This window comes from Schistocerca serialis, chromosome 6 (genome assembly GCF_023864345.2).
Source record: "Schistocerca serialis cubense isolate TAMUIC-IGC-003099 chromosome 6, iqSchSeri2.2, whole genome shotgun sequence".
Lineage (NCBI taxonomy): Eukaryota > Metazoa > Arthropoda > Insecta > Orthoptera > Acrididae > Schistocerca > Schistocerca serialis.
The window spans coordinates 18,949,118-18,974,830 of record NC_064643.1 but is presented as its reverse complement, the minus strand read 5'-3'; the positions used below and the strand labels follow the sequence as shown (position 1 = coordinate 18,974,830).

The following is a 25,713-nucleotide window of genomic DNA, read 5'->3' as shown; positions in this document are numbered from 1 at the left end:
AGGATGTTCTTCCATTTGGGCTTGTTTATATGATGGCTGTCAGTATTACCACCTGCACAGATACTAAATGCTCCTTTTCTGAAGACCTTTTATCTTGAGAACACTTTCAACTTTGTTTCACAAATGGCAGCACAGTTTCATGTAATTGTTAAAATAATACTTTCAGCAAAAGATGTGTGCGTTGGAGTGGGGAAAAAGATTGGAGATGTATGTAGTTTAATTTTCATAAATTGTTAAGAAGGTTAACAGCTTGGCATGCTAAGATAAATTCAGACATTCTCTAAAAAGAGAGAAAAAGATTAATTTAACAGAATCAGTGAGGTATACAAATATAACAACAGACTTGTAGAACCATTATTTTGTAGGTTAGATTAGATTAGATTCAGCTTTTGTTCCAAGACCCAAAACATGAGACGATTCTCATGGGTGAGTAACATGCCAGAAAGTATAACATAAAAAATATAAAACATTTGAATACCCTGATCATTTGTCAGGAGATTGTCAAACTAGGTGAATACAATACAAACTGGAACAGCTAATATTTTCAGAATTGATACGCTGTCAGACTGAAACATTGTTATGCACTATTAATAAATTTATCAAACAAAAAGTACATAATCTTGACTGTTATGACAAAGTGCTCTCAGAACTGAAATCTAACAGACATTCTTATTTAAGCTGGCCTAACAGCCACTGTTAAGATATTCATCTATTGAGTAGGATGAGTTACCTATCAAAAAGTCTTTCAAACTCTGTTTAAACCATGCTTTATCTGATACCAAGTTTTTAATGGTGTCTTTCTTCCACAGATAAATTGTGTTGTAATGCGAGGTTTTAATGAAGATGAAGTGTGCAGTTTTGTGGAGTTAACAAAAGAGAAAAATGTTGATGTAAGATTTATCGAGTACATGCCTTTCAGCGGCAACAAATGGAATGATGGGAAGATGGTCTCATTTAGTGAAATGGTCCAAATAATTAGAAAGCAGTGGCCTAATTTTGATCCTCTGCCCAATGGGCCCAATGATACCTCAAAGGTACGTGCAGTATTACATATGAACATACATTGAAAATAATTTAATGTTTATGACTTACTACCAATCGCAATAATACTTCACATCTGCTGGTGGTATGAGAGATGGACTGGTTTAGTTACATATTTCTCATCCCATTCAGTAAGTCTGTCCTGGTCTGGGTTTCTCTGCAGCTTTTCTACAACTCTCCCCATTTCCTAAACCTTGACAATCCTTTTCTTTCTTCCCTTTTCCGTCCCCTTATTGTTTCTGCCAGAAGAAGAAGCCACTGGCTCCGAAAGCTTGCACATTTCCATAACTTTAAAGGGAGTTAGAAGCGGAAAACATTCTTTTTCACTTTTTCGGGTTTTTACCTGATTATAAAATTTGCAATTTTCCAAATAAAATGATATGTATATTACTTATAAACTTGCGTGGGAAGTATTTTATTTTATTTTCTAAAATATAATCTACACTAGTTGAAAATGTTAAAATTTTTACACGCATTACTTCAAGACCTAATAAAATCGGTAATTTTTTATATACAGGGTAGTCCATTGATCGTGACCGGGCCATATATCTCACGAAATAAGTGTCAAACGAAAAAACTACAAAGAACGAAATTTGTCTAGCTCGAAGGGGGAAACCAGCTGGCGCAATGGTTGGCCTGCTATAAGGCGCTGCCATAGCTCAAACTGATATCAACTGTGTTTTTTTAAATAGGAACCCCATTTTTTATTGCATATTCATGTAATACGTAAAGAAATGTGAATGTTTTAGTTGGACCACTTTTTTCACTTTGTGATAGATGGCGCTGTAATAGTCACAAACATATGTCTCATAATTTTAGACGAACAGTTGGTAACAGGAAGGTTTTTTAAATTAAAATACAGAACGTAGGTACATTTGAACATTTTATTTTGGTTGTTCCATATGTGATACATGTACCTTTGTGAACTTATCATTTCTGAGAACGCATGCTGTTACGGCGTGATTACCTGTGAATACCACATTAATGCAATAAATGCTCAAAATGATGTCTGTCAACCTCAATGCCTTTGGCAATACGTGTAACGACATTCCTCTCAACAGTGAGTAGTTCGCCTTCCGTAATGTTCGCACATGCATTGACAATGCACTGACGCATGTTGTCAGGCATTGTCGGTGGATCACGATAGCAAATATCCTTCAACTTTCCCCACAGAAAGAAATCCGGGGACGTCGGATCCGGTGAACGTGCGGGCCATGGTATGGTGCTTTGACAACCAATCCACCTGTCATGAAATATGCTATTCAATACTGCTTCAACCGCACGCAAACTATTTGCCGGACATCCATCATGTTGGAAGTACATCGCCATTCTGTCATGCAGTGAAACATCTAGTAGTAACATTGGTAGAACATTATGCAGGAAATCAGCATACATTGCACCATTTAGATTGCCATCGATAAAATGGGGGCCAATTATCCTTCCTCCCTTAATGCCACACCATACATTAACCTGCCTATGTCGCTGCTGTTCCACTTGTTGCTGCCATCATAGATTTTCCGTTGCCCAATAGTGCATATTATGGCGGTTTAGGTTACCGCTGTTGGTGAATGATGCCTCATCGCTAAATAGAATGCATGCAAAAAATCTTTCATCGTCCTGTAATTTCTCTTGTGCCCAGTGGCAGAACTGTACATGACGTTTAAATTCATCGCCATGCAATTCCTGGTGCATAGAAATATGGTACGGGTGCAATCGATGTTGATGTAGCATTCTAAACACCGACGTTTTTGAGATTCCCAATTCTCACGCTTTTTGTCTGCTACTGATGTGTGGATTAGCTGCCCCAGCAGCTAAAACAACTACTAGGGCATCATCATTTGTTGCAGGTCGTGGTTGATGTTTCACATGTGGCTGGACACTTCCTGTTTCCTTAAATAATGTAACTATCCGGCGAATGGTCTGGACACTTCAATGATATCGTCCAGGATACCAAGCAGCATACATAGCACATGCCCCTTGGGCATTTTGATCACAATAGCCATACATCAACACGATATCGACCTTTTCCGCAATTGGTAAACGGTCCATTTTAACACAGGTAATGTATCACGAAGCAAATACCGTCCACACTGGCGGAATGTTATGTGATACCACATAATTATATGTTTGTGACTATTACAGCAGGTGGCTGGAGTGGCCGAGCAGTGCTAGGCGCTACAGTCTGGAAACGCGCGACCGCTACGGTCGCAGGTTCGATCCTGCCTCGGGAATGGATGTGTGTGATGTCCTTAGGTTAGTTAGATTTAAGTAGTTCTAAGTTCTAGGGGACTGATGACCTCAGAAGTTAAGTCCCATAGTGCTCAGAGCCATTTGAACCATTTTTGACTATTACAGCCCCATCTATCACAAAGCGAAAAAATTGGTCCAGCTAAAACATTCATATTTCTTTATGTACTACATGAATATGTAATAAAAAATGGGGGTTCCTATTTTAAAAAAATGCAGTTGATATGAGTTTGACCCATGGCAGTGCCATCTACCAGGCCAACCATAGCGCCATCTGGTTTCTCCCTTCAAGCTAGACGAATTTCGTTCTTTGTAGTTTTTTCATTTGATGCTTATTATGTGAGATATTTGGCCCGGTCACTATCAATGGACCACCCTGTAGAAAGCTGTGGATTGCTGTGTTATAAAGGTTAAATTATGTGTTTGTATTGGTAGCACTGTCAAAAATAGTATCGTATCTTTTCATAGTATAAACATGCTTTGCATATCGAAGTGCTAACATTTTTCTGAGGAATAGTGACGAATAGACTGGTAAATCTCTCAAAAAGTATGACTCCAAAATGAAGTGTTTTTAAGAAATGTGGGTTTCATGGTAATAAATTTTTGAATAAAGAGAAACATTGTGTTCAGCATGTGGTGTGTGAAGTTACAGACAATGAAATACTCGCAAACTCATGAGTATCTAGAGAAACACCCATTAGTGCTTCGAAGATTAAAATAAAACATAGTGATAACACAGTTATCTCAAAACAAAACTCATGTAAATGGTAGGTTAGGTTATATTCTGATACATCTACACATCGTAACAGGGGTGTTATGTGAATGTGTGTGCTGTATGTATGTGGAGGGCCAGTTAGTTTACATGAAGACATTGAGGTATCAAATGGACTAGCCAGGAAACTTATCATTAATTCTGCCAGTTGTAAATATACTCATTCATTTTGGAGTTCTGATAAGTGTAAAGATAATTATTTTGAAATAAATGTTAGGTGGTTTTATGGATTGAGAGCTATTGGCAAAGGACACACTGCAGCAGAAACAATGTGTGTCGTCATGTATATGCCACGCCCACTTTGTAAAATGGACAAGTATGCAGGATTTATTGGAGCTGCTGTGAAATCCACTGCATGTGAGTCAATTAAGGGTGCTGCAAATGAAGCTGCTGAAATAAACGATGGTATGATTGACATATCAGTAGCTTTTGGGGCACTTGGTAGAAGCGCAGCTGAAGTTCTAAGAATTCTGTTGCTACAGTGACCAGTGGTGGATACTGGAAAGCTAATAGATTTCCAGATTTTAACCAAACATTCTTATAAGTATAAATCAGGGAATGAAGAAGGGCATATCTGTGACAGAAATTATGTAGGACAACTAGTCGTACGGAGGCCTGTGCAGCTGTTGAAATTTATAATCGATCTGTAAACTAAAGGGGAGTGTGTTACACTAAGTTCTTAGGTTGTGCAGACTCAAATGCATATAACAGTGTAGTAGCCACTCAGCCTTATGGTGAGAAGCTTATCACAGAACTGGAATGTGTTGGTCATGCCCTCCTGGATCTGGTTCATGGTGCAATTACCGCAATGCCCAGTACTCAAACAGGTCATACAGCCATAAACATTATATCCCAGCAGCAGTTGTGGATATCATAAAACCTGTTTACAGAGACCAGGCAATCCTGAATTATTGAAGAAGTGTCTGCATTGTCAGACTCAAAATCCCAATGAGTCGTTCAATAATCTTATAGCGTCAGTGTCGTCGTAACTGCCGTCTGCGTCACGTCTGCTGTGCAGCGAGCTATGCTGATTTAAGTATTAACTCTATTTTTCTTACTTGTAACTTCTTCTTCTGTGTGTTTTTGCTTTTAGGAAGCTTTAATTGTTGAGTGCTAGTAATAGTGTTCCATAGATTTTGTGTTTGTTTTGAATACAGTCAGAGAAAGTCCGTTTAGTCAGCCATAGTGCCAGTAGTGCTAGTGTTTGTTTTCAATACAGTCCAGAGACAGGTAGTGCTATTTTCATTGTTTTCTACAGGAAGTGTCTAGTAACCACAGTTTAGTCAACTATCAGCTGCCTTTAGTGAATTAGCAGTCTAGTTATAAGTTGATTAACTCTCTACAGTAAATTGATTTCTTAAGATGGATAGGATGTGAGACTGCTGTGTACGGACACAGGAGGAGCTGGCCACTGTTCGCAAACAGCTGAACGTGTTGATGGCCGCGGTTAGCCGTCTTCAGGCAGTGGTGAGTCTGGTGCGTTGCATGGTACACCCCAGGTGTTACATGCTTCACCCACTGACCCTGCTGTCGACACATCTTTGCGGATACCGGGCGCGGTTGTGCCACCCTCTTCCCAAGGGGAGTGGCGGGTTCAGCGGCATTCGCGGCGCACAAGGTGGAGGGTCAGTGTGGAGGCTGGCCGTGTGGCATCGCCCGTTCTGCCTGTGAGTGGACATGTGGCCACTCCTTCAGCAAGGTCCGAGCAGGCACATGGGGGGAGGGGTTTATTAGTTATTGGGAGCTCCAACGTTAGGCGGGTGATGGAGCCGCTTAGGGAAATAGCGGAAAGGTCGGGGAAGAAGGTCAGTGTTCACTCTGTCTGCTTGCCGGGGGTCTCATCCGAGATGTGGAGGAGACCGCGCCGGCAGTGATAGAGAGCACTGGGTGCACCCGACTGCAAATTGTTGCTCATGTCGGCACCAATGACTCCTGCCGTCTGGGTTCAGAGGTCATCCTCAGTTCGTTCAGGCGGTTAGCGGAGTTGGTGAAGGCGGAAAGCCTCGCGGGGTGGAATCTGAGCTAGCTATTTGTAGTATCGTTCCCAGAACCGATAGTGATCCTCTGGTTTGGAGCCGAGTGGAAGGCTTAAACCAGGGACTCAGACGATTCTACGGAGATCTGGGGTGCAAATTTCTCGACCTCCGCTATCGGGTGGAGAAATGTAGGGTCCCCCTGAATAGGTCACGCATGCACTACATGCAGGAAGTGGCTACAAGGGTAGCGGAGTATATGTGGAGTGCACATGTGGGTTTTTTAGGTTAGAGAATTCCCTCCCTAGGCCCGACAAGACACCTCCTGAGATGCGGCAAGGTAGGAGTAGATAAAATGCAACAGGGAATAACAATATTAATGTGCTAATAGTAAACTGCAGGAGCGTCTATAGAAAGGTCCCAGAACTGCTCTCATTAATAAGCGGTCACAATGCCCACATAGTACTAGGGACAGAAAGTTGGCTGAAACCAGATGTAAACAGTAATGAAATTCTAAACTCAGATTGGAGTGTATACCGCAGAGACAGGCTGGACAGTGAAGGGGGAGGCATGTTTAAAGCAATAAGAAGTGCAATAGTATCGAAGGAAATTGACGGAGATCCGAAATGTGAAATAATTTGGGTGAAGGTCACGGTTAAAGCAGGCTCAGACATGGTAATGGGATGTCTTTATAGGCCCCCTGGCTCAGCAGCTGTTGTGGCTGAGCACCTGAAGGATAATTTGGAAAATATTTCGAGTAGATTTGCCCAACATGTTATAGTTCTGGGTGGAGATTTTAATTTGCCGGATATAGACTGGGAGACTCAAACTTTCATAACGGGTGGCAGGGACAAAGAATCCAGTGAAATTTTTTAAGAGCTTTATCTGAAAACTACCTTGAGCAGTTAAACAGAGAACCGACTCATGGCGATAACATATTAGACCTTCTAGTGACAAACAGACCTGAACTATTTGAAACAGTTAACGCAGAACAGGGAATCAGTGATCATAAAGCGGTTACTGCCTCGATGATTTCAGCCGTAAATAGAAATATTAAAAAGGGTACGAAGATTTTTCTGGTTAGCAAAAGTGACAAAAATCAGATTTCAGAGTACCTGACGGCTCAACACAAAAGTTTTGTTTTAAGTACAGATAGTGTTGAGGATCAGTGGACAAAGTTCAAAACCATCGTACAATATGCGTCAGATGAGTATGCATCAAGCAAGATCGTAAGAGATGGAAAAGAGCCAGCGTGGTACAACAACCGAGTTAGAAAACTGCTGCGGAAGCAAAGGGAACTTCACAGCAAACATAAACATAGCCAACACCTTTCAGACAAACAAAAATTACGCAAAGCGAAATGTAATGTGAGGAGGGCCATGCGAGAGGCGTTAAAAGAATTCGAAAGTAAAGTTCTATGTACTGACTTGGCAGAAAATCCTAAGAAATTTTGCTCCTATGTCAAAGCGGTAGGTGAATCAGAACAAAATGTCCAGACACTCTGTGACCAAAAAGGTACTGAAACAGAGGATGATGGACTAAAGGCCGAAATACTAAATGTCTTTTTCCAAAGCTGTTTCACAGAGGAAGACTGCACTGTAGTTCCTTCTCTAGATTGTCGCACAGATGACAAAATGGTAGATATTGAAATAGATGACAGAGGGATAGAGAAACAATTAAAATCACTCAAAAGAGGAAAGGCCGCTGGACCTGATGGGATACCAGTTCAATATTACACAGAGTATGCGAAGGAACTTGCCCCCATTATTGCAGCAGTGTACCGTAGGTCTCTACAAGATCGTAGCGTTCCAAAGAATTGGAAAAGGGCACAGGTCATCCCCGTTTTCAAGAAGGGACGTCGAACATATGTGCAGAACTATAGACCTATATCTCTAACGTCGATCAGTTGTAGAATTTTAGAACATGTATTATGTTCGAGTATTATGACTTTTCTGTAAACTAGAAATCTACTCTGTAGGAATCAGCATGGGTTTCGAAAAAGACGATCGTGTGAAACCCAGCTCGCGCTATTCGTCCACGAGACTCAGAGGGCCTTAGACACGGGTTCCCAGGTAGATGCTGTGTTTCTTGACTTCCACAAGGCGTTCGATACAGTTCCCCACAATCGTTTAATGAACAATTTAAGAGCATATGGACTGTCAGACCAATTATGTGATTGGATTGAAGAGTTGCTAGATAACAGAATGCAGCATGTCACTCTCAATGGAGAGAAGTCTTCCGAAGTAAGAGTAATTTCAGGTGTACTGCAGGGGAGTGTCGTAGGACTGTTGCTATTCACAATATACATAAATGACATTGTGAATGAAATTGGAAGTTCACTGAGGCTTTTTGCGGATGATGCTGTGGTATATCAAGAGGTTGCAACAATGGTAAATTGTACTGAAATGCAGGATGATCTGCAGCGTATTGATGCATGGTGCAGGGAATGGCAATTGAATCTCAATGTAGACAAGTGTAATGTGCTGCGAATACATAGAAAGAAAGATCCCATATCATTTAGCTACAATATAACAGGTCAGCAATTGGAAGCAGTTAATTCCATAAATTATCTGGGAGTATGCATTAGGAGTGATTTAAAATGGAATGATCATATAAAGTTGATCGTCGGTAAATCAGATGCCAGACTGAGGTTCATTGGAAGAATCCCAAGGAAATGCAATCCGAAAACAAAGGAATTAGGTTACAGTACACTTGTTCGCCCACTGTTTGAATACTGCTCAGCAGTGTGGGATCCGTACCAGATAGGGTTGATAGAAGAGATAGAGAAGATCCAACAGAGAGCAGCATGCTTCGTTATAGGATCATTTAGTAATCATGAAAGCATTACGGAGATGTTAGATAAACTCCAGTGGAAGACTCTGCGGGAGAGATGCTCAGTAGCTCTGTACGGGCTTTTGTTGAAGTTTTGAGAACATACCTTCACCGAGGAGTCAAGCAGTATTATGCTCCCTCCTACGTATATCTCGCGAAGAGACGATGAGAATAAAATGAGAGAGATTAGAGCCCGCACATAGGCATACCAACAAGCCTTCTTTCCACGAACAATACGAGACTGGAATAGAAGGGAGAACTAATAGAGGTACTCAAGGTAGCCTACACCGTCAGGTGGCTTGAGGAGTATGGATGTAGATGTAGATGTAGACCAAAAAATGTTTTTCTTGTAATGAAGACACTAAAGTGGGGGTCAGTCATGCTGTTATTGCTTTTAATGATGGCAACATTGGTAGCGTAAAAGTGCTACAACATATGAGAATTAATTCTGGAGCAAACTGCATCAGAGAATTTGAATGGATGGACAAGGTTTGCAATGGTAAAGCACTGTATGCAGCACAGTTGGCCACTACGGAGTCCAGATAGAAGAAAACAAGAAAAAACTTAAAAATGGTCAAGAGGATGATATACAGTATGGTGCAGGGTGCTTCTGAGTGACTAAAAATAAAATGTTAAGCATATATTGAGTTACAGTCTATTAAAACTTTAAAAACTCTTCTTGAAAATTTAGATTTTCTCTTGCATTTTTCCCTAAATCTCAGAAACTACTTCGAGTAGCGAATTAAAATTTTCAGGGAGTAATAACATACGTATTCTGAGTCTTCTGAACTAAAAGAAGAACATAATATTATGCATAAATAAAATTATTTAGAATAACATACAAAAAAGTACACAAAATTTTAACTGTGTAATTAAAAAATTGCATTTCCAAAAGCAGTGGCTGAAATGCAATTATTGTAAGACTCAGAACATATAGTTTAATGTCCTGTAAAAGTTTCTTGTCAATGGCTACAGTTGTTCCTGAAATACGGGGAAGTTAAGTCACCAAATTTAACATTGTCAGGATAGGGCGTTCAAACTCCCCTTAATGCACATTTTCTCCTTCCTCCACTTGGTGAGCAACACATTTATAGTATTTACACAACAGCAGTAGCTATTTTCTTACAATTTCTTTTTGCAGGCATACCATGTCCCGGGCTTCAAGGGACGTGTGGGATTTATTACCTCAATGAGTGAACACTTCTGTGGCACGTGCAACCGTTTACAGATAACAGCTGATGGCAATTTGGAGGTGTGTCTCTTTGGGTATTCAGAGATATCTCTCAGGTGAGTGATGAAACATAGAATAATCATGTCCAAGTGAAAATTCATGCGAGGAAACCATAAAATTACTAGAAGACTGACAGAGTGATCAGTATTTTACCTTCAGGAGGTGAAATTCCAAAACTTCTTATAGACACATTCGTTCCTCTTGTCCTCACATTAGTCATGGACTCCGAGTGACCTTTGAGACCTTCAGAAACTTATCCCTCTTTCCTCTCTCATGAAGGAACTGATAGTTCCAAATGCTGAGTATAGAATAATACTTTCAAACTGTTTGCCATGCACATTAGGTATGTGGTTGGTATATGGAAGAGATAAACTGCAGTTAAATCCAGCAGGTATGAAATGAGTAATCTTTTCTTGAAGTTTTCAGCTTGCACCCTCCTCCCTCCCAGACATACAAACCAGATACCTCTAGCTAAATAATTTGTGAGTATATATAATTTGCCTCTGTCAACATCATGTTACACTAACCTATTAGTGAGATTAAATTAAAGGAAAGTAATCAGAACTGGAAATTATGTAAAGACATTTTTGGCTATGTCCCTGTGTTGTATTAAAGTTAACACAGTATTTCTGTCCATGTGATGGTAACTATGATTCGCCAGCCACCGTTGCCGAGCGGTTCTAGGTCCTTCAGTCCAGAACTGCGCGACTGCTACGGTCGCGGGTTTGAATCCTGCCTTGGCTCAGATGTTAAGTCCCATAGTGCCCAGAGCCATTTCAACTGTGATTCATGATTATCAGAGTCTATATGTTCCAAATAAAAATTGGAACTTCATGTGTATAAATGTACAAATTATTAGACAATGGGACCAACAACTGACACTTTTAAATTGATGACTAGACTAAGACTTGGCGATAAGTTTGTTTCAGGACATGGTAAGGGGGGTGAGGGGTGGGAAGAATCAGCTCTCTCTTTGTGAGCATACCAGAAATCCTTTATCAACCGAAGGTAAAATAAGATATAAAAATACAGGGTCAAACAATTAATTTAAGTATCTTAAAAACCAAATGACTAATAAAATTGGAAGCTAAGAAAAGTAAGTTCATAGTAAGTAGGGTGAAACACAGGGGGCTGCAACATATTGCCATTGTTGTTTGACTTGTCTATCAAAGAAAAAAGAAATGGATCAAAACAAAATAAAAGTGAGAATGGAAATGTATCAGAAGCAAATTAGAATAAGCAAGGAACATATTCTTTAATTAAAAAAAAAAAAAAAAAAGACATGTGAGGCAGATGTTCCTACAATTTTATGTTCAAAGCACAGCAGCCTGTGAAAGCAAAATATTTATGACATTGAAAAAAGAAAATCAGTGAGTGAAAAGCGTGTGTTGGTGAATTGTGGTGAAAGACTGGATATTGGAACTTCTGTTATGCTGCCCAGTATTAGTTGACTTGGTAGTAAAGGAGCAAGTTTGCAAGGGTGGATAACTGTTTGGCTACGTAAAATAGAGTGGGAGTATGGAAAAGCTAGTCCAAGATAGGATGAAAAAGATAACAGCAACTTAAAAAATGAACCCCATGAACCCCATTCCCATCTAGTGAATGCAGTGGTTGACAATATCTTGTGACGTTCACCTATAAGGCTCAAACAATAATTGCTAAATAAAAATACAAAATGTTGACAAGACTGTATCTAAGCTGTCACTCTCTTTTGAAACAAGGGTGTTTAAACCAACAAACACGCAGGAAAGCAGGGACAACTCACACACTAGAGAAGGATGGGCAGTATCATTGAAGGAGTGAGCATGAACCGTGTGGAATATGTGTGATACAAGTAAAAAAAAAAAAAAAAAAAAAAAAAAAAAAAAAAAAAAAAAAAAAGTAATGATAGTAAAATTCCAATCCCGGGAGCGGAAAGACTTACCTTAGGGGGAAAAAGGACAGGTATACACTCGCACACACACACATATCCATCCACACATACAGACACAAGCAGATATATATATGTCTGCTTGTGTCTTTATGTGTGGATGGATATGTGCGTGTGTGCGAGTGTATACCTGTCCTTTTTTCCCCTTAAGGTAAGTCTTTCCACTTCCGGGATTGGAATGACTCCTTACCCTCTCCCTTAAAACCCACTTCCTTTCGTCTTCCCCTCTCCTTCCCTCTTTCCTGATGAGGCAACAGTTTGTTGCGAAAGCTTGAATTTTGTGTGTATGTTTGTGTTTGTTTGTGTGTCTATCGACCTGCCAGCGCTTTCGTTCGGTAAGTCACCTCATCTTTATTTTTATATATAGAAGTTTATTATTTTATTTACCGGTCTTGCAGTTTCCTTGATTTCTTGCAAAGTACAGTACAATGAAAACCTACCATATTGCATAACAAGTAGATGAGTATAAACTTCAGAATAGCATCATCGCCATTAAATGACCTATGTTTTCTTTACTAACAAGAGAAGGGACAGAAGCAATAAACACAAAATCAGAACTGCTTTTGCTTGATTACAGCAGGGACAATAATTTTTAACATCTACATTTACAACAGATCATATTTACAAAATGTTTTCGAAATTTGCTCTGTTTGCTCAAATGAAAGTATTGCACTGCTCAATCATTCATTTACACTCAACCCCGACTGCTGCACATGCTGTGGGGTGTGTCATCTGGTTATGTCATATGTTCAGTGTTTCTCACCAATTTTTGGGGTATTTTGAAATGTACAAAAAGGAAAATAAAGAAAGTTATCACATTTTGCTGCACATTACCTGCGTCACAGAAAAATAATGTATACAAATCTTCTCAGATTTGCCACTGAATAACTTTGTCCAAGCCTCACAATATTTCACCAACACAACTGTTCATCATCTTCAGGTAGTGGTGGGTCCTGTCATCACTGCTGCAAGATGTGGCTGGTGATATTCGCACAGCAGAATTGAAATTTGTCAGGCTAGAAGCAGGAGTACGAATGTGTGGACAGGCACTCCCAGTTGGATGTAAATGCCATTCATAGTAGCCTTCTGCTTATGTGTTGTGGGCAATGACTGCACTTCTGGACACTCGTGTGGTTAAGAGCTGAATTAACTCTCTGCAAGGTACGGCATCAGGTCATACATCGGAGGATCTGGTTTCTACTGTTTTAATTTCATGGCAGTCAGTGCTGGATTCTGGGCAGTGCTTAGTCAAAATTCCATATTCCTGTTGGTAAGATTGCCCACCGTATGGATACATGCCTCATTCTTAAAAACACAGTCCTAGAGTGATGATGCTGAGGATAAAATTTCAGTCCTCTTGGGAAACGTGTGGTGCCCTGTATTCAGGCAGTGCTCTGCTACCATTAATTTACTGGGTGGCATTTTTGTCAGCGCTGTTGAACACAGTGTTCTTGCACAATGTGAGGTGTCTGCCCTATATAAGGTTTCCCATAATGGCATCAGATCTTATATATGATCTGTGTTTTCTAAGGTCAAGATTGTCTTTAACTGAACACAAACAATTCCTTAGTTTTGCTGGTAGACGAAAAACACACTTGATTCTGTTTCTCTTAGCGATTCTTTTAATTTTGAAAACATGCCACTGAAATATGGCAAGAAAGCCATTTGCAGTGCTTGTCTAAGTATCTTCATTTACATCCCTACACTGAACTTGCTTTGCTCAGAACACATTGCAAATCTGTTTACAAGAATAAACATTCTGCTGGAACACTGTTCTTAGGTGTTACAGTTCACCAGGCAGACTGTCGGTATCTGAAATCACGTGTGCTCTATGTGCCAGGGAGTGTAAGACACTACCACATTGTGCAGGGTGACGGCAACTTTTGGACCTCAAATATAACTCTGCGTGTATCAGTTTGCAGTAGAGACTAAGCCCCAGTGCTATGTCAGCTTTTCTTCTAACCGTGACATCCAGGAATGGTAAGCTGCTATCTTTTTGTACTTCCACAGTGAACTGAATATTCAGGTGGAGCGAGTGCAAATGCTGCAGGGACATAGGTAGTGTCTGTATTATGTGGGCCACACCACAAATGTCTCTTCAGCAATCTGCCAGAAGGAGGAATGTTGGATATTTACTAAGGGAAATAGAGGATCTCCCATGGGAACACTGTCCACTTGATTAAAGTAGTTGGTGTTACATAAGAAATAGGATGAGGTATGCACATGTTTAAACAGCATCACAATTTCTTTCTCAAACTTGCTGCTAATAACCTCTAATGAGGGCTGCAGGGGCACTTTTGTAAGTAATGATATAACATTTGAGCTAACTAAAAGATCTGAAAGTTCTAGTTTAAGCATCTTCAGGTATTCTATGAAATCCTCTGAATTCTAAATATGATGGTCATAGTCATCCACATGATAAATTTCAAAGCTGTCACGTGGAAATTGCCAGTTGCATCTTGCAGCAGTGATGGTGGAAATCACCACCACCTGAAGATGCCAAAACGTTGTGTCACTGAAATATTGAGGGAGGGACTTGCATAATGTTATCTGGTGGGGAACCCAAAGTGTTTTTGCAACAGATCTATTAGGCAAGCCTGAAAAGTCACATATACTCCAAGCAGTAAGTACCTGTTATAAAATGGTCACATTAGTGAGCTTGGCAATTAATTAAGAGTTTATCAATAAATTTGGCTTCATTTTGCAAGAAATTGTGCTGTGTTCCAGTACTCCCTCTTCAACAAAACTAATGTCAGTTTCTGCTCCACCTCTTCAGCCCGAGATCCTATGTATACTCTTGAGCATTTGTGTAAGATACCTGTTTATTTATAAAAATAAAAGTAACTTCTATCATGACTTTCCCATTCTTGTCCAGTGGGTTTGTTATCCTGCTGTTGCCTACTGCAGACTACAAGATTACTGTTGAAGATTTCTGCAAAGTTTTTCTTCCTTTTTAGTGTACCAACATTTCACTGTGTGGTAATTGCCTGGTACTGTTTAACGGGTGTTTTAACTGTTGTTTCAGAGATGCAATACGAAGCAAATGCAGTGAGGATGACTTGCTTGCCATGATTGGGGCAGCAGTGAGAAGAAAGAAGAAACAACATGGAGGTAAGATACATTACAGCAAATGTAACTCTGTAGATAGAAAGAAAATTTCTGCTTAACAAGTCATAGCAAACATAAGAGCAAAATAGAATGAAAAGCAACAGTGATAGAACCTGTGTTTTTTGTGTAAACTTGGATTTAATTTTTTATTTAGTATTCATTCTGATTAATGCCCACTGGTCAACAGTATATTTCAGCCCTAGAATTTGGTTCTGCAAGGTCCACCAGATAACCATATATGGCTGTTGTAACTCCTTTATTGGACTTCAGAAGTTTTCCAGCAACAAATCTTTTTTTTTTCTTTCTTTCTTTCTTCTTTTTTCTTTTTTTAAAAAAAAGCTAAAATGCAGAAAACATCATAAAGCAAACACTCACAGAAAAGCATCAGTGTCCTTGAAACAATGGAAACTCCAGTAGGAATATCAACAATGTTGGAAAAGACAGATTACTACTTACTGATGAAGGCTGTGGCTGAAAGCTTTATGTAAGTGTCTTTTAATTCTTCCCATCTGCAGCCTAAGGTATCTTCTTTATGGTAAGTAACAGTCTGTCTTTTCCTTCATTATTCATTAGTGTTCTTTTTTTTTATTGCTGTTTAGCAAGCATCGTGTGGTATATAAGGGATGTGAATAGCGTCAGATGTTGAATCATCACTCTGGAGGATATGAAGGTGCTGCATATTGGTGTGAGACAGCATTATCTGATGAGAGTTTGAAAGAAACCTCATTGTGGATGTCCATTTGGTCCCCTGGTTAAACCTTGCAACATCTGTATTTTTGGAGTATTTGGATCTGACAGTGGCCTGATGTTGGAAAGTAAGGGCTTACTCATCATCAGTGTTCCAGTTGACTACATCAGACCACTACAAGGGAGCATCACTGTGTAGTGTACTGAGTACATTGTAACCTGTTCACGTCTGTGACTGCCATTTGAGAACAAGTACAGTAAACTCTCGTGCAGCTACACTTTTGGCTAGCTAGATTGACACTTGACAAGTTTCAATTTGCGTGCACCTGGAGCCAAGCATTTGCTGGTGTTTTTTGGCAATCTACTGCTAATCAGTGCACTGGTGCGTGTCAAAAGTCCAAGTATCGTCAATTCGTGCGTGTGTTGGTTGAAGCTCTAGTGCGTTTCTTATTCGTATTGCATGGTTTCATGCCACTGCCATCTATTGGAACTCCTTGGAAGCACAGTACATACAGTATTGTTCTATGGAGCGCAACGTAGGCCTGTCGAAACTGACAATTAGAGTGCGCCGCCTAACTCTTTCCACTTGTTGTCGGTACATCAAAGCTGAGTGTTTAACAGTGAACGTACAACACCCTGTTGTGTTGCCACGTGGGCTTGGGTAGAACAGAGGAAATGGCATAGATGTATCGAATGCTTTCATTTGATGGCTGCCACAGCCTGGTTTCAAAAATCAAAAGTTTGTCTAGTGCATCTCGAGTGTTGTCAAGTTGTGCATTTGTGTGTTTCTGATTTGAGGTTTTGTGCTCCCACTATGTGCCTTAAAGTGTCCAGAGATAAAAGGGGCCAAAAACCATAAAGGACTCAGTTGAGTGTCTGTAAAAAGAACACTGAACGTGACTACGGGCACGTAACATAAAATGAATGTGATCTTGTTGGAAAAAGAGCATCACACTTTGCAGAGAATTGATGCTGGTGAGCCACCCACAAAAGTTGCTGCAGAGTAGGAGTACAATTACTGATCGGAAGACAAATCGATCAGGAATTGAAAAATTCTAACATTGCACAACAGTGATCAAATTAGAATTTCTTTATGCATGAGAGAGACTCTTTGTCCAACACAAGACATGAAAACAGCAAACTGAATTAGAAGAATGTAAAATTGTAGTAAAAATCTTAGGTCCAAGAATAAAGGATGGGATACATCACACAGAACCCAGTGTGAAATCTCCAGGCAAATTCCTAAAAGCTCTTGTTACAATGTGTCTCCAAGGAATCCAACTTGTGGGACATACAGAAAGAATGTATCCAAACAGGCAGCTCATTGGATTCCCACATACTTGAAAAATAAGATCCTACTGATGAAAACAAACAGGAAGAGACCTTAAGAAATTGGAATCACCACATTTACAGTATTCTGATGTAGTGATGAGTCACACAGAGTGCAGTTTCGCAGTAGCTTGATCGATGCTTGTACTTGTGTATGTAGTATATGCAAGTGTGTACAGCGTCTCTTCTGGTGTACTCACGATATGCTAATTTAGTGGCCGAGCAGTAAACCGGATCCCTACTCGGTTCCAGTGTGCTGTGCTAATTATTCTTCTTCACTTGACATTTATGCTTGGAGCTGCAAGAGAGGCCATTTTCCAGATAATGCCACAAAAACAACAAATTCTCAGATATCAGTTTAACTTACACGCTTCAACATCATAGACAACATTTCACATTAATATGTTGCAGAACACTAGATTAGTGTTAAAATTGCCAGAGTAAACATTGTTCTCCATGTGACAGATTGTCAAAAGATGTCCAAAATCGATAAATTTTATATCTCTGCACAGAGAAGCAGCTGGTTGCTCATTGTCATCTGTGGTGCTAATCAATGGGTCGAGCTCGTTGCTGGCACAGCGCCACCTCAGAGTAAGTGGCCCCTCATCCCAGCAGGTGTCGATGTTTAAACACCCGTATAGTTCCCAAGACTTACTGCGTCTGTGGATAACTCCATCTCTGCACAGAACTTCCCACATTTCCCACACAGTGGGCCCTCGTGTCTCTTACACACAATAAATCTTCAAACTTATTTCATTGGCTAAGTTAAATTTCGAGTGTGATGTGCTATTTCGTAAAAAATAGCAAAAGGTAGACATGGATGTTATTGTGACTCTTTCCTAAGGCAACATTTGTGTATTACACTTGTAGAAGTGCACTGCAACATAAAACAGTAGACCGTAAGTTCAAACAATGGAAACTCCAGGTTGGAATATCAGCAGTGTAGGAAAAGATAGAGTGCTAATTACCATAAAGATGGCACGTTAAAATGCAGACAGGCACAGTTAAGACACTTACACATAAGCTTTTGGCCACAACCTTCATCAGAAAAAGAAATAGAAATACACACCATTCATTCACACAAGCAAGCACACCTCACACACACATGACCGCCAACTCCGACAGCTCAGACCAGAATGCTAGTCTGTAAGTTTGCTACACAATAAAATAATTATTCTGAGCTACAAGAAAAATGGATTCAAAGAACTAAACAGCTTGAAGAAAAAAAAGGGAAGCTCCCTGAAGCAACGTAGTTTCATGAGTGTGCATACCAGTGGTAAATTATGAGAGTCGCAACTCTCTGAAATGGATACAAAGGCCACCAGATTGCATTAGCTTTGTTTGTGTCTCGGATTGTTACCAAGAATGGTAGGAGCTATAAGAGATGTGAAGAGTGTAAGATGTTGAGTGATCCCTGTGAAGGACACAGATGCCCTGTACTTCTGTGAGTCAGCATTATCAGCACGCAACAAAATTTGAAGGGGCCTAATTGGGTGTCTCCATTTGCCAGGCTGATTGAATTATGCAATATGCAGATTTGTGAGTCATTCAGATGTGGTAGTGGCCCCATGTTGGACTGCTTGGGAACGTAAGGGTGGTGTGCTTGTCAGCAAGCTTCCGGTTTACCGTGTCTGACGAGCCCATGGGAGAATTGCTGTAATGTACGCCGAGCACATAGTAACCCTTTCACACCTGCACCTGTCATGTGACCAGCAGTGAGACATTCTGCAAGACCCGCGATGACAGTTGTCAGTGAGTATGACAACGACATAGGGAGAGGGCGTGTGGGGCAGCATCGGATATGACTTCAGGTCACTCTGACAGCACAGCAGTATGTCATGGACATCCTACATCCTCATTTGCTACCTCCATGTCCAACGGAGTTACAAGAGACAGACCAGTGAAAACATATCCAGTTGTTGACTCACAAAACGGTTTTGAGCTGTGACGCATGTAGTCTTAAGTGAATCATTCATACAAAAAGAAAAGAAGAAGAAGCTAAAGTCAGAATGTGAAAAAATTGGAGAATGGAATAGATATTTGAAAACTTCACACTTGAAACTCCCAGTTTTCCTATTGTGAAAGTGCCTTTGTGACCATATGCATTTCACTGACAATAAACTTTTTTTTCCCCCTGGGTCTTGGCTCCATATTTTTTCATCCAGTTGAGTCAGAATACTTGCATTGTATTTGTGAGGTATTGTTTCAGTCTTGCAAGCTAATCTAAAATACAAATCCCTTTTGCATCCTAGAAAACAATGACCACTCTTTCTCTCCGATTAAGTCACCTTGGCTATTTTTGTGCAACTGCTGTTTCATTTCATCCACGGGAACAGATTGGTGCATAGAATCAGTTGTGTGTCAGATTGTCCCAAATTGTTTTTCACATTAGGTTGTAGTCAGGCTTCAACAGACATGCCACTCACTTTCTGGTATGGCCACGGCATCAAATGTTTTGCTCATCTTTTTAATTACTGATCTTGCAATATCACACTGTGTTCTTTCTCAGCATTTTCATATTTGATTGTAATTCTAGGAAGTTGTTCATGAGTCATCTTACAGAGACATATGCTACATATGAATTCAGCCACCCATTCCTTAACTGTTGACTATGAAGGAACTCCCCCCATGAACCATGGACCTTGCCATTGGTGGGGAGGCTTGCGTGCCTCAGCGAGACAGATGGCCGTACCGTAGGTGCAACCACAACGGAGGGGTATCTGTTGAGAGGCCAGACAAACATGTGGTTCCTGAAGAGGGGCAGCAGCCTTTTCAGTAGTTGCAGGGGCAACAGTCTGGATGATTGACTGATCTGGCCTTGTAACATTAACCAAAACGGCCTTGCTGTGCTGGTACTGCGAACGGCTGAAAGCAAGGGGAAACTACAGCCGTAATTTTTCCCGAGTACATGCAGCTCTACAACTTGACTAGAAGAAGAGATTGGTTGGTAGGACATGTTTTGAGGCATCAAGGGATCACAAATTTAGCATTGGAGGGCAGCGTGGAGGGTAAAAATCGTAGAGGGAGACCAAGAGATGAATACACTAAGCAGATTCAGAAGGATGTAGGTTGCAGTAGGTACTGGGAGATGAAGAAGCTTGCACAGGATAGAGTAGCATGGAGAGCTGCATCAAACCAGTCTCAAGACTGAAGACCACAACAACAACAACATGAAGGAACTGACTCCTAATAAGTAAGATGATGCCTGTAGAAAAGTACAACAAAACAGTAATCTCAAAAAAGGACAGGATAGACAGTACATTCTGTAGGACATATTAAAAGTGATTGGTAAAAGAGACTTGGTGTGTTAAATGCAGCTTTTGGTTACATGATAATTGAATTGGATAGATAAACAATCTACTTGCTAAGTGGCGGCAGAACACACACATAAAAGAAGATTATAATTAGGCAAGCTTTCAGAGCCAGTAGCTCATTCTTCAGGCAGAAGGGTTGAAGTGGAAGGAAGAGGGGTGAAGGATAGGTCTAGGAAAAATTGTAGATTTTGAGAAAGTTACCCAGAACTGCAGATCAGGGGAGACTTTCCAGATGGGATGAGAAGGAAAGACTGATTCCACATCTACATACATACTCCACTAGCCACCATATGGTGCATGGCAGAAGGTACCCTGTCTCACTACAATAGTCTGAATAAAATTACTTGATAGTTGACATCAATCACTTGCCGCAACAATGTTGCCACATTGGCTACCAGCTACCGTTTGGTTACAGGTGACAGCAAACAAGCGGCTCACTTCACAAATTATGTTAAACGTTTAACACAGAGCAATTTTTCTAGTGGCTGGTGCAAGGTATGTCAGAAATGTTGGATACTCTGTCGACTATTGATTTAAAGTGACCAGTGACTGAACTGGGGAAGACGACCCGTTTTGTATCCCTGACTGTAAACTTGTGTCCTAACCCAGCCGAGAAAATTGTGGTCAACAGTCTGCAGCAGTACTAACATCATGATCGCTTTGTTCATGGCGATTAAAGCTAACGCTTAAGGGTAAACTCAAGACAACAAAAACTCAATTTCAGGGCTGAAAGCAAATTAAAATTTCTCCGTTTCATTTGTTACCTGTAACTATCCTTACTCTAGCTGCACATGCTGCCATGTTAGAAACAAGTGAACAGTCCATGTGGGCACTTGTTCGTGGATTATAGATGACTGAGGCAGATTCCAAATGAAGAAATAGTGACAGGAAGAAAAATAAGACCAAATAGAACAGTCAAAACAATGATGAAAAATGATGCAGCAAAGTATTAAAAATAAAAAAATACATTTAAACCAATTAATTGAATGAAAATAATAATCACACTCTTTTGGTTAGATTTAGAAATAAAAATTTTGCTACATTGATGAGATTCAAACCTACGACATGCTACACATTAGATTAATCTGCCAACCATTGTGCTATGCCACAGCACTGCATGAAGTATTTATATATGTGAATGTAGTGACCCAGTTGCAACTATGAACTGCAACCTTAAAAATTTCAGTTTCACACAATGTAGTGAAAAGCTTATCTAATGTAAGATGATCTCTGTGAATATGATAACTATATGTATGATACTGAATTACACCTTGTGCTGAGTTATTCGGTAGTGTTTGGTTAGTGCTATGAATGAAATGTGTGTCTTTCATTAGCATTGTTAATGTGTGTTGTTTTTGGTGTAGGTATCGCGTGTCATGAAATACATAATAAAAGTGTCGGGCTCATAATTCGGGATACAAATACATCAAGAAAGAATGCTGAACCAGGAATTGGAAGTGACTGGCCAATTTTGGTGGAGTTTGGCAACAGCAGACAGTTCAAGTGTGACGCTGACTACTCTTATTGGCGTTTGAAGTGCCAACTATCAAGTAATTTTATTTCGACTGTAGTCAGTTCCTTTTCCGTTCCATCTGCCAATCGATTGAGGAAAAAGTGAATGTCTATATGCCTCTCTATGAGTCCTAATTTGTCGTCTCTTATCTTCGTGGTCCTCACGCATAATGTATGTTGGTGCAATCAGAATTGTTCTGCAGTCAGCACAGTGTTCCTCAAAATCCCTCCAGGGATTCCCATTTGAGTTCCAGAAACATCTCCATAATACTTGTATGTTGTTGTTTCGACCTACTGTTAACAAATCTAGTATCCTGCCTCTGAATTACCCCAATGTCTGCTTTAATTCGACCCCTTGTGGATCCCAGACACTAGCATCCTATATGTGATGTCCATCACAGCTGAGCCACACTGTAGTAAAATCCACCCAACAAACGAAAGATGATTATTCGCCCTCCCTACCATGACCCTCACAAGTTTGTTCCATTTCATATCACATTGCAACGTTATGTCCAGATACTGAAACAATGTGACTTCATTCATGACACTACTAATGCTGGATTCTGGCATTATGGATTAGTTTTTCCAACTCATCTGCAGTAACTTATATTTTTCTACATTTAGGGTTAGCTGTCATTTATCACACCAACTGGGAACTTTGCCCAAGTCATCTTTTATCCTCCTAAATCACTCAACAATGACACCTTCCATACACCACAACATCATCAGCAAACAACCACAGATTACTGTCCACTTTGTCCATCAGATCAGTTATGCACATAGAAAATATGAGTAATAGCGCTCCTATCACACATCCCTGGAATGATCCTAATGATACCCTAGTCACTGATGGACACTCACCGTCGGGATAATGTAGTGGGTTCTATTACTTCAGAAGTCTTTGAGCCACTCACATGTCTGGGAACCTATTCCATGTGCTTGTACCTTTGTTAAAAGTCTGCAGTGAGGCACTATGTCAAATGCTTCTCGGAAATCAAGAAATATGGAATCTGGGTTTGTGAATTTTGTGATGGCAAAGTTAGAGGAGCAATGCATCTGCATTAAATTTTGCGTGAAACTCAAGAAAACCTTTACACAGACACACCAAATGATGCAGGGAGCCTATAGCGATGAGTGCTTAAGCCATACTTGGTGTTATGTATTATTCACACGTTTTAAAATGGCTTTACAAAAGTCAAAAATAATCCTTGTTCAGGACGCTCTTAGATGTCCCCTGATGACGCTTGTGTCAGGAACGTCAAAGAAATTGTGTGCGGCAGTCGAAGATACACTGTCTGAGAGATTGTAGAAGAATGTAACATTTCAATTGGATCATGTTATGAAATGACACAGCATCTTGGAATGCATTGTGTTGCCGCCAAGTTCATTCCACGGCTCATGAGTCAAGACCAAAAAAACTTTTGGATCTCACAAATGAGAATGAGATGTTCCTTGCGAGAATAGTATGACCCCTGCAGACTTCTTTTTATTTCCAAAGTTGAAAAGGATGAAGTTCTGCAATGGTAGATGAGATAAAAGAAAATTCGCAGACGGCACTTTATGCGACCCAGCAAGAGGTGTGTCAAGACTGCTCCTGGAAGTGGAAATGATATTGGGAGCAGTGTATCAATTGTGGAGGAGAGTATTTCGAAGGAGACAATCCATAGTAATTAAAAGATAAGCATAGAAAATTTTGTGGACAAAGTTTTGGAATTTTTTGAACAGACGTCGTATGACAAAAGGGCATGCTGAGTTGCCCATGAGCGATGCTTTGTACTGATTTGTGGACATAAACTTATTGGTCTCTATGAAACTGATTAGATTCAAACCCAGAATATGTTCAAGAATTCTGCAGCAAACTGATGTTACGGGTATTGGTCTGTAATTTCGCGGGTCTGTTCTTTCGCCCTTCGTATATACAGGAGACGCCTCTGTATTTTTTTCCCCAGTTGCTAGGTCTTTCTGCTGGGTGAGAGATTCACAATAAATACAAGCTAAGTAAGGGTCCAGTGCCATATAGCACTCTTTGTAAAACCAAATTGAGATTCCATCTGCAACTGGCAACTTATTTGTTTTTAATTATTTCAGGCGTCGGGGATGCTTACGAGGGTGGTTTGAAAAGTTCTTGAAACAGAATAGAAAAAATGTACTTATGTCACTGAAACTTTTTTGTTTTTCAATGTACCCTGCTTGTAGATTAATTCACTTGGTCCAACAGTGTTCCAATACCTCGATCCCATCTCGACAATGATTTTCCTCCAGGCCTATAAAATAGTTGTCAACTCAGGCTATCAATTCTTCATTTAAGTGAATCTTCATCCACAAAGAAAAATTTTAAGTTTAGGGAAGAGGCACGTGTGGCAACAATTCATACCTTAGTTTGTGTAATTTTACCATGGCGATGGTACATGCATGCGAGCGTGCATTTGCTTGATGCTAGACGACTTTCTTCCTTATTAAACCTGGCCTTTTTCGCATATCATTTGTTGCAATTTGTCCAGAAGGTTAGCATAGTATTCTCCAGTAATTGTTTGCTCAGTGGGGAGATAATGTACAAACAGAATCCCCTTCTCATCCCAGAACACTGATGCCATGCCCTTCCCCGCTGAAGGAATTTGGTGGCGCATCCCAGAACACTGACGCCATGTCCTTCCCCGCTGAAGGAGTTTGGCGGCGGAGATTCAGCATGTTTCCACTGCCTTGATTGTTGCTTTGTCTCTGGGGTATAGTAGTAAACCAAAGTTTCCTCGTGGTCACAAACCAGCACAAAAGATCTTGTTTGTTTCTCCTAAAACAGGCCAAACTTGTTGTGATATGTCCATTCTCATGCGTTTTTGACACAGCGTCAAGAGTCGCGGCACCCATCTTGTGAATATCTTTCAGATGACATCTGGCAAGCGTGAGCAATTTCATGCACTCTAAATTGGTGATCCTCCTTGATCATTATGCGGACTTTTGCAATGATTTCTAGAGTAGTGACACGTTTTGGCTGACCTATTCATGGATGATCATCATCTAAGCTCTCCTGACCAAATTGAAATTCATTTATTCACTTGGCAACAGTTGAAGACAAAGGAGCAGAGTCCCCTGGTGTTTTCTGGAAATCAGCATTAATGTCCTTCACTTTCATACCTTTCTTTATGAAGTATTTAATCACTGCTTGAATCTCGACCCGACCCCCCGTCCCGTACCGTCGCGTCTTTGCAGATCACTGCACAGGAACAACAACAGAGCCGTGTCACTGCCACAGCTCTCTTCCAAGAGCACTGACATGGGACGGGTTTACAGGCAACAGTCCAACGAATATCATGTGAACAACTTGTGCTAGTGCTGGCCTCTTGTGGTGATTGTTGTTAGGTGTCTTTGTGCTATTGTCAAATGACGGTATGTTTATATGATTCTCTTGCATGAATGATTTCTTAAATGCAAAATTTAAAACATTTATCTCCTACTGCCACACCAGATTGGTCAAGTGACTTGATGGAATTCTTTGACTCACTTAGTGATTTTACATAGGACAATAAATTCCCCTGCTTCTCAGCCAGATCTTTTGCTGAGGTATGACAGTGGTAGTAACCTTTCCTTGTTGCCATTTGGCATTCTCTTTTGAACCAAGAGTGCAGTAGCTTTTCCTTCCTCAGTATTTTCCAAATTTCATTGTTAAACCGCAGTGGCTCTTTTGCATCCTTAATTCGTTTACTAGGTACAGACTTGTTGAGAGTGCAATTCACGATCTG

The 25,713-nt window shown here is 40.3% G+C and overlaps 1 protein-coding gene across 3 annotated transcripts in view; it reads left to right on the top strand.

The window, feature by feature from the left end:
• The window catches only part of LOC126483818 (molybdenum cofactor biosynthesis protein 1-like), a 329,046-nt gene that overhangs the window by 123,003 nt on the left and 180,330 nt on the right, over positions 1-25,713 (top strand). For 2 of the 3 annotated variants that reach the window (XM_050107015.1, XM_050107012.1), the window contains 3 exons: positions 810-1,034; positions 10,007-10,152; positions 15,052-15,137. The exons of the other annotated variant lie outside the window; for it this stretch is intronic. In XM_050107015.1, the coding sequence (XP_049962972.1) occupies positions 810-1,034; positions 10,007-10,152; positions 15,052-15,137 (457 nt within the window). The remainder of the gene's footprint in view (positions 1-809; positions 1,035-10,006; positions 10,153-15,051; positions 15,138-25,713) is intronic. 3 annotated transcript variants of the gene reach the window in all.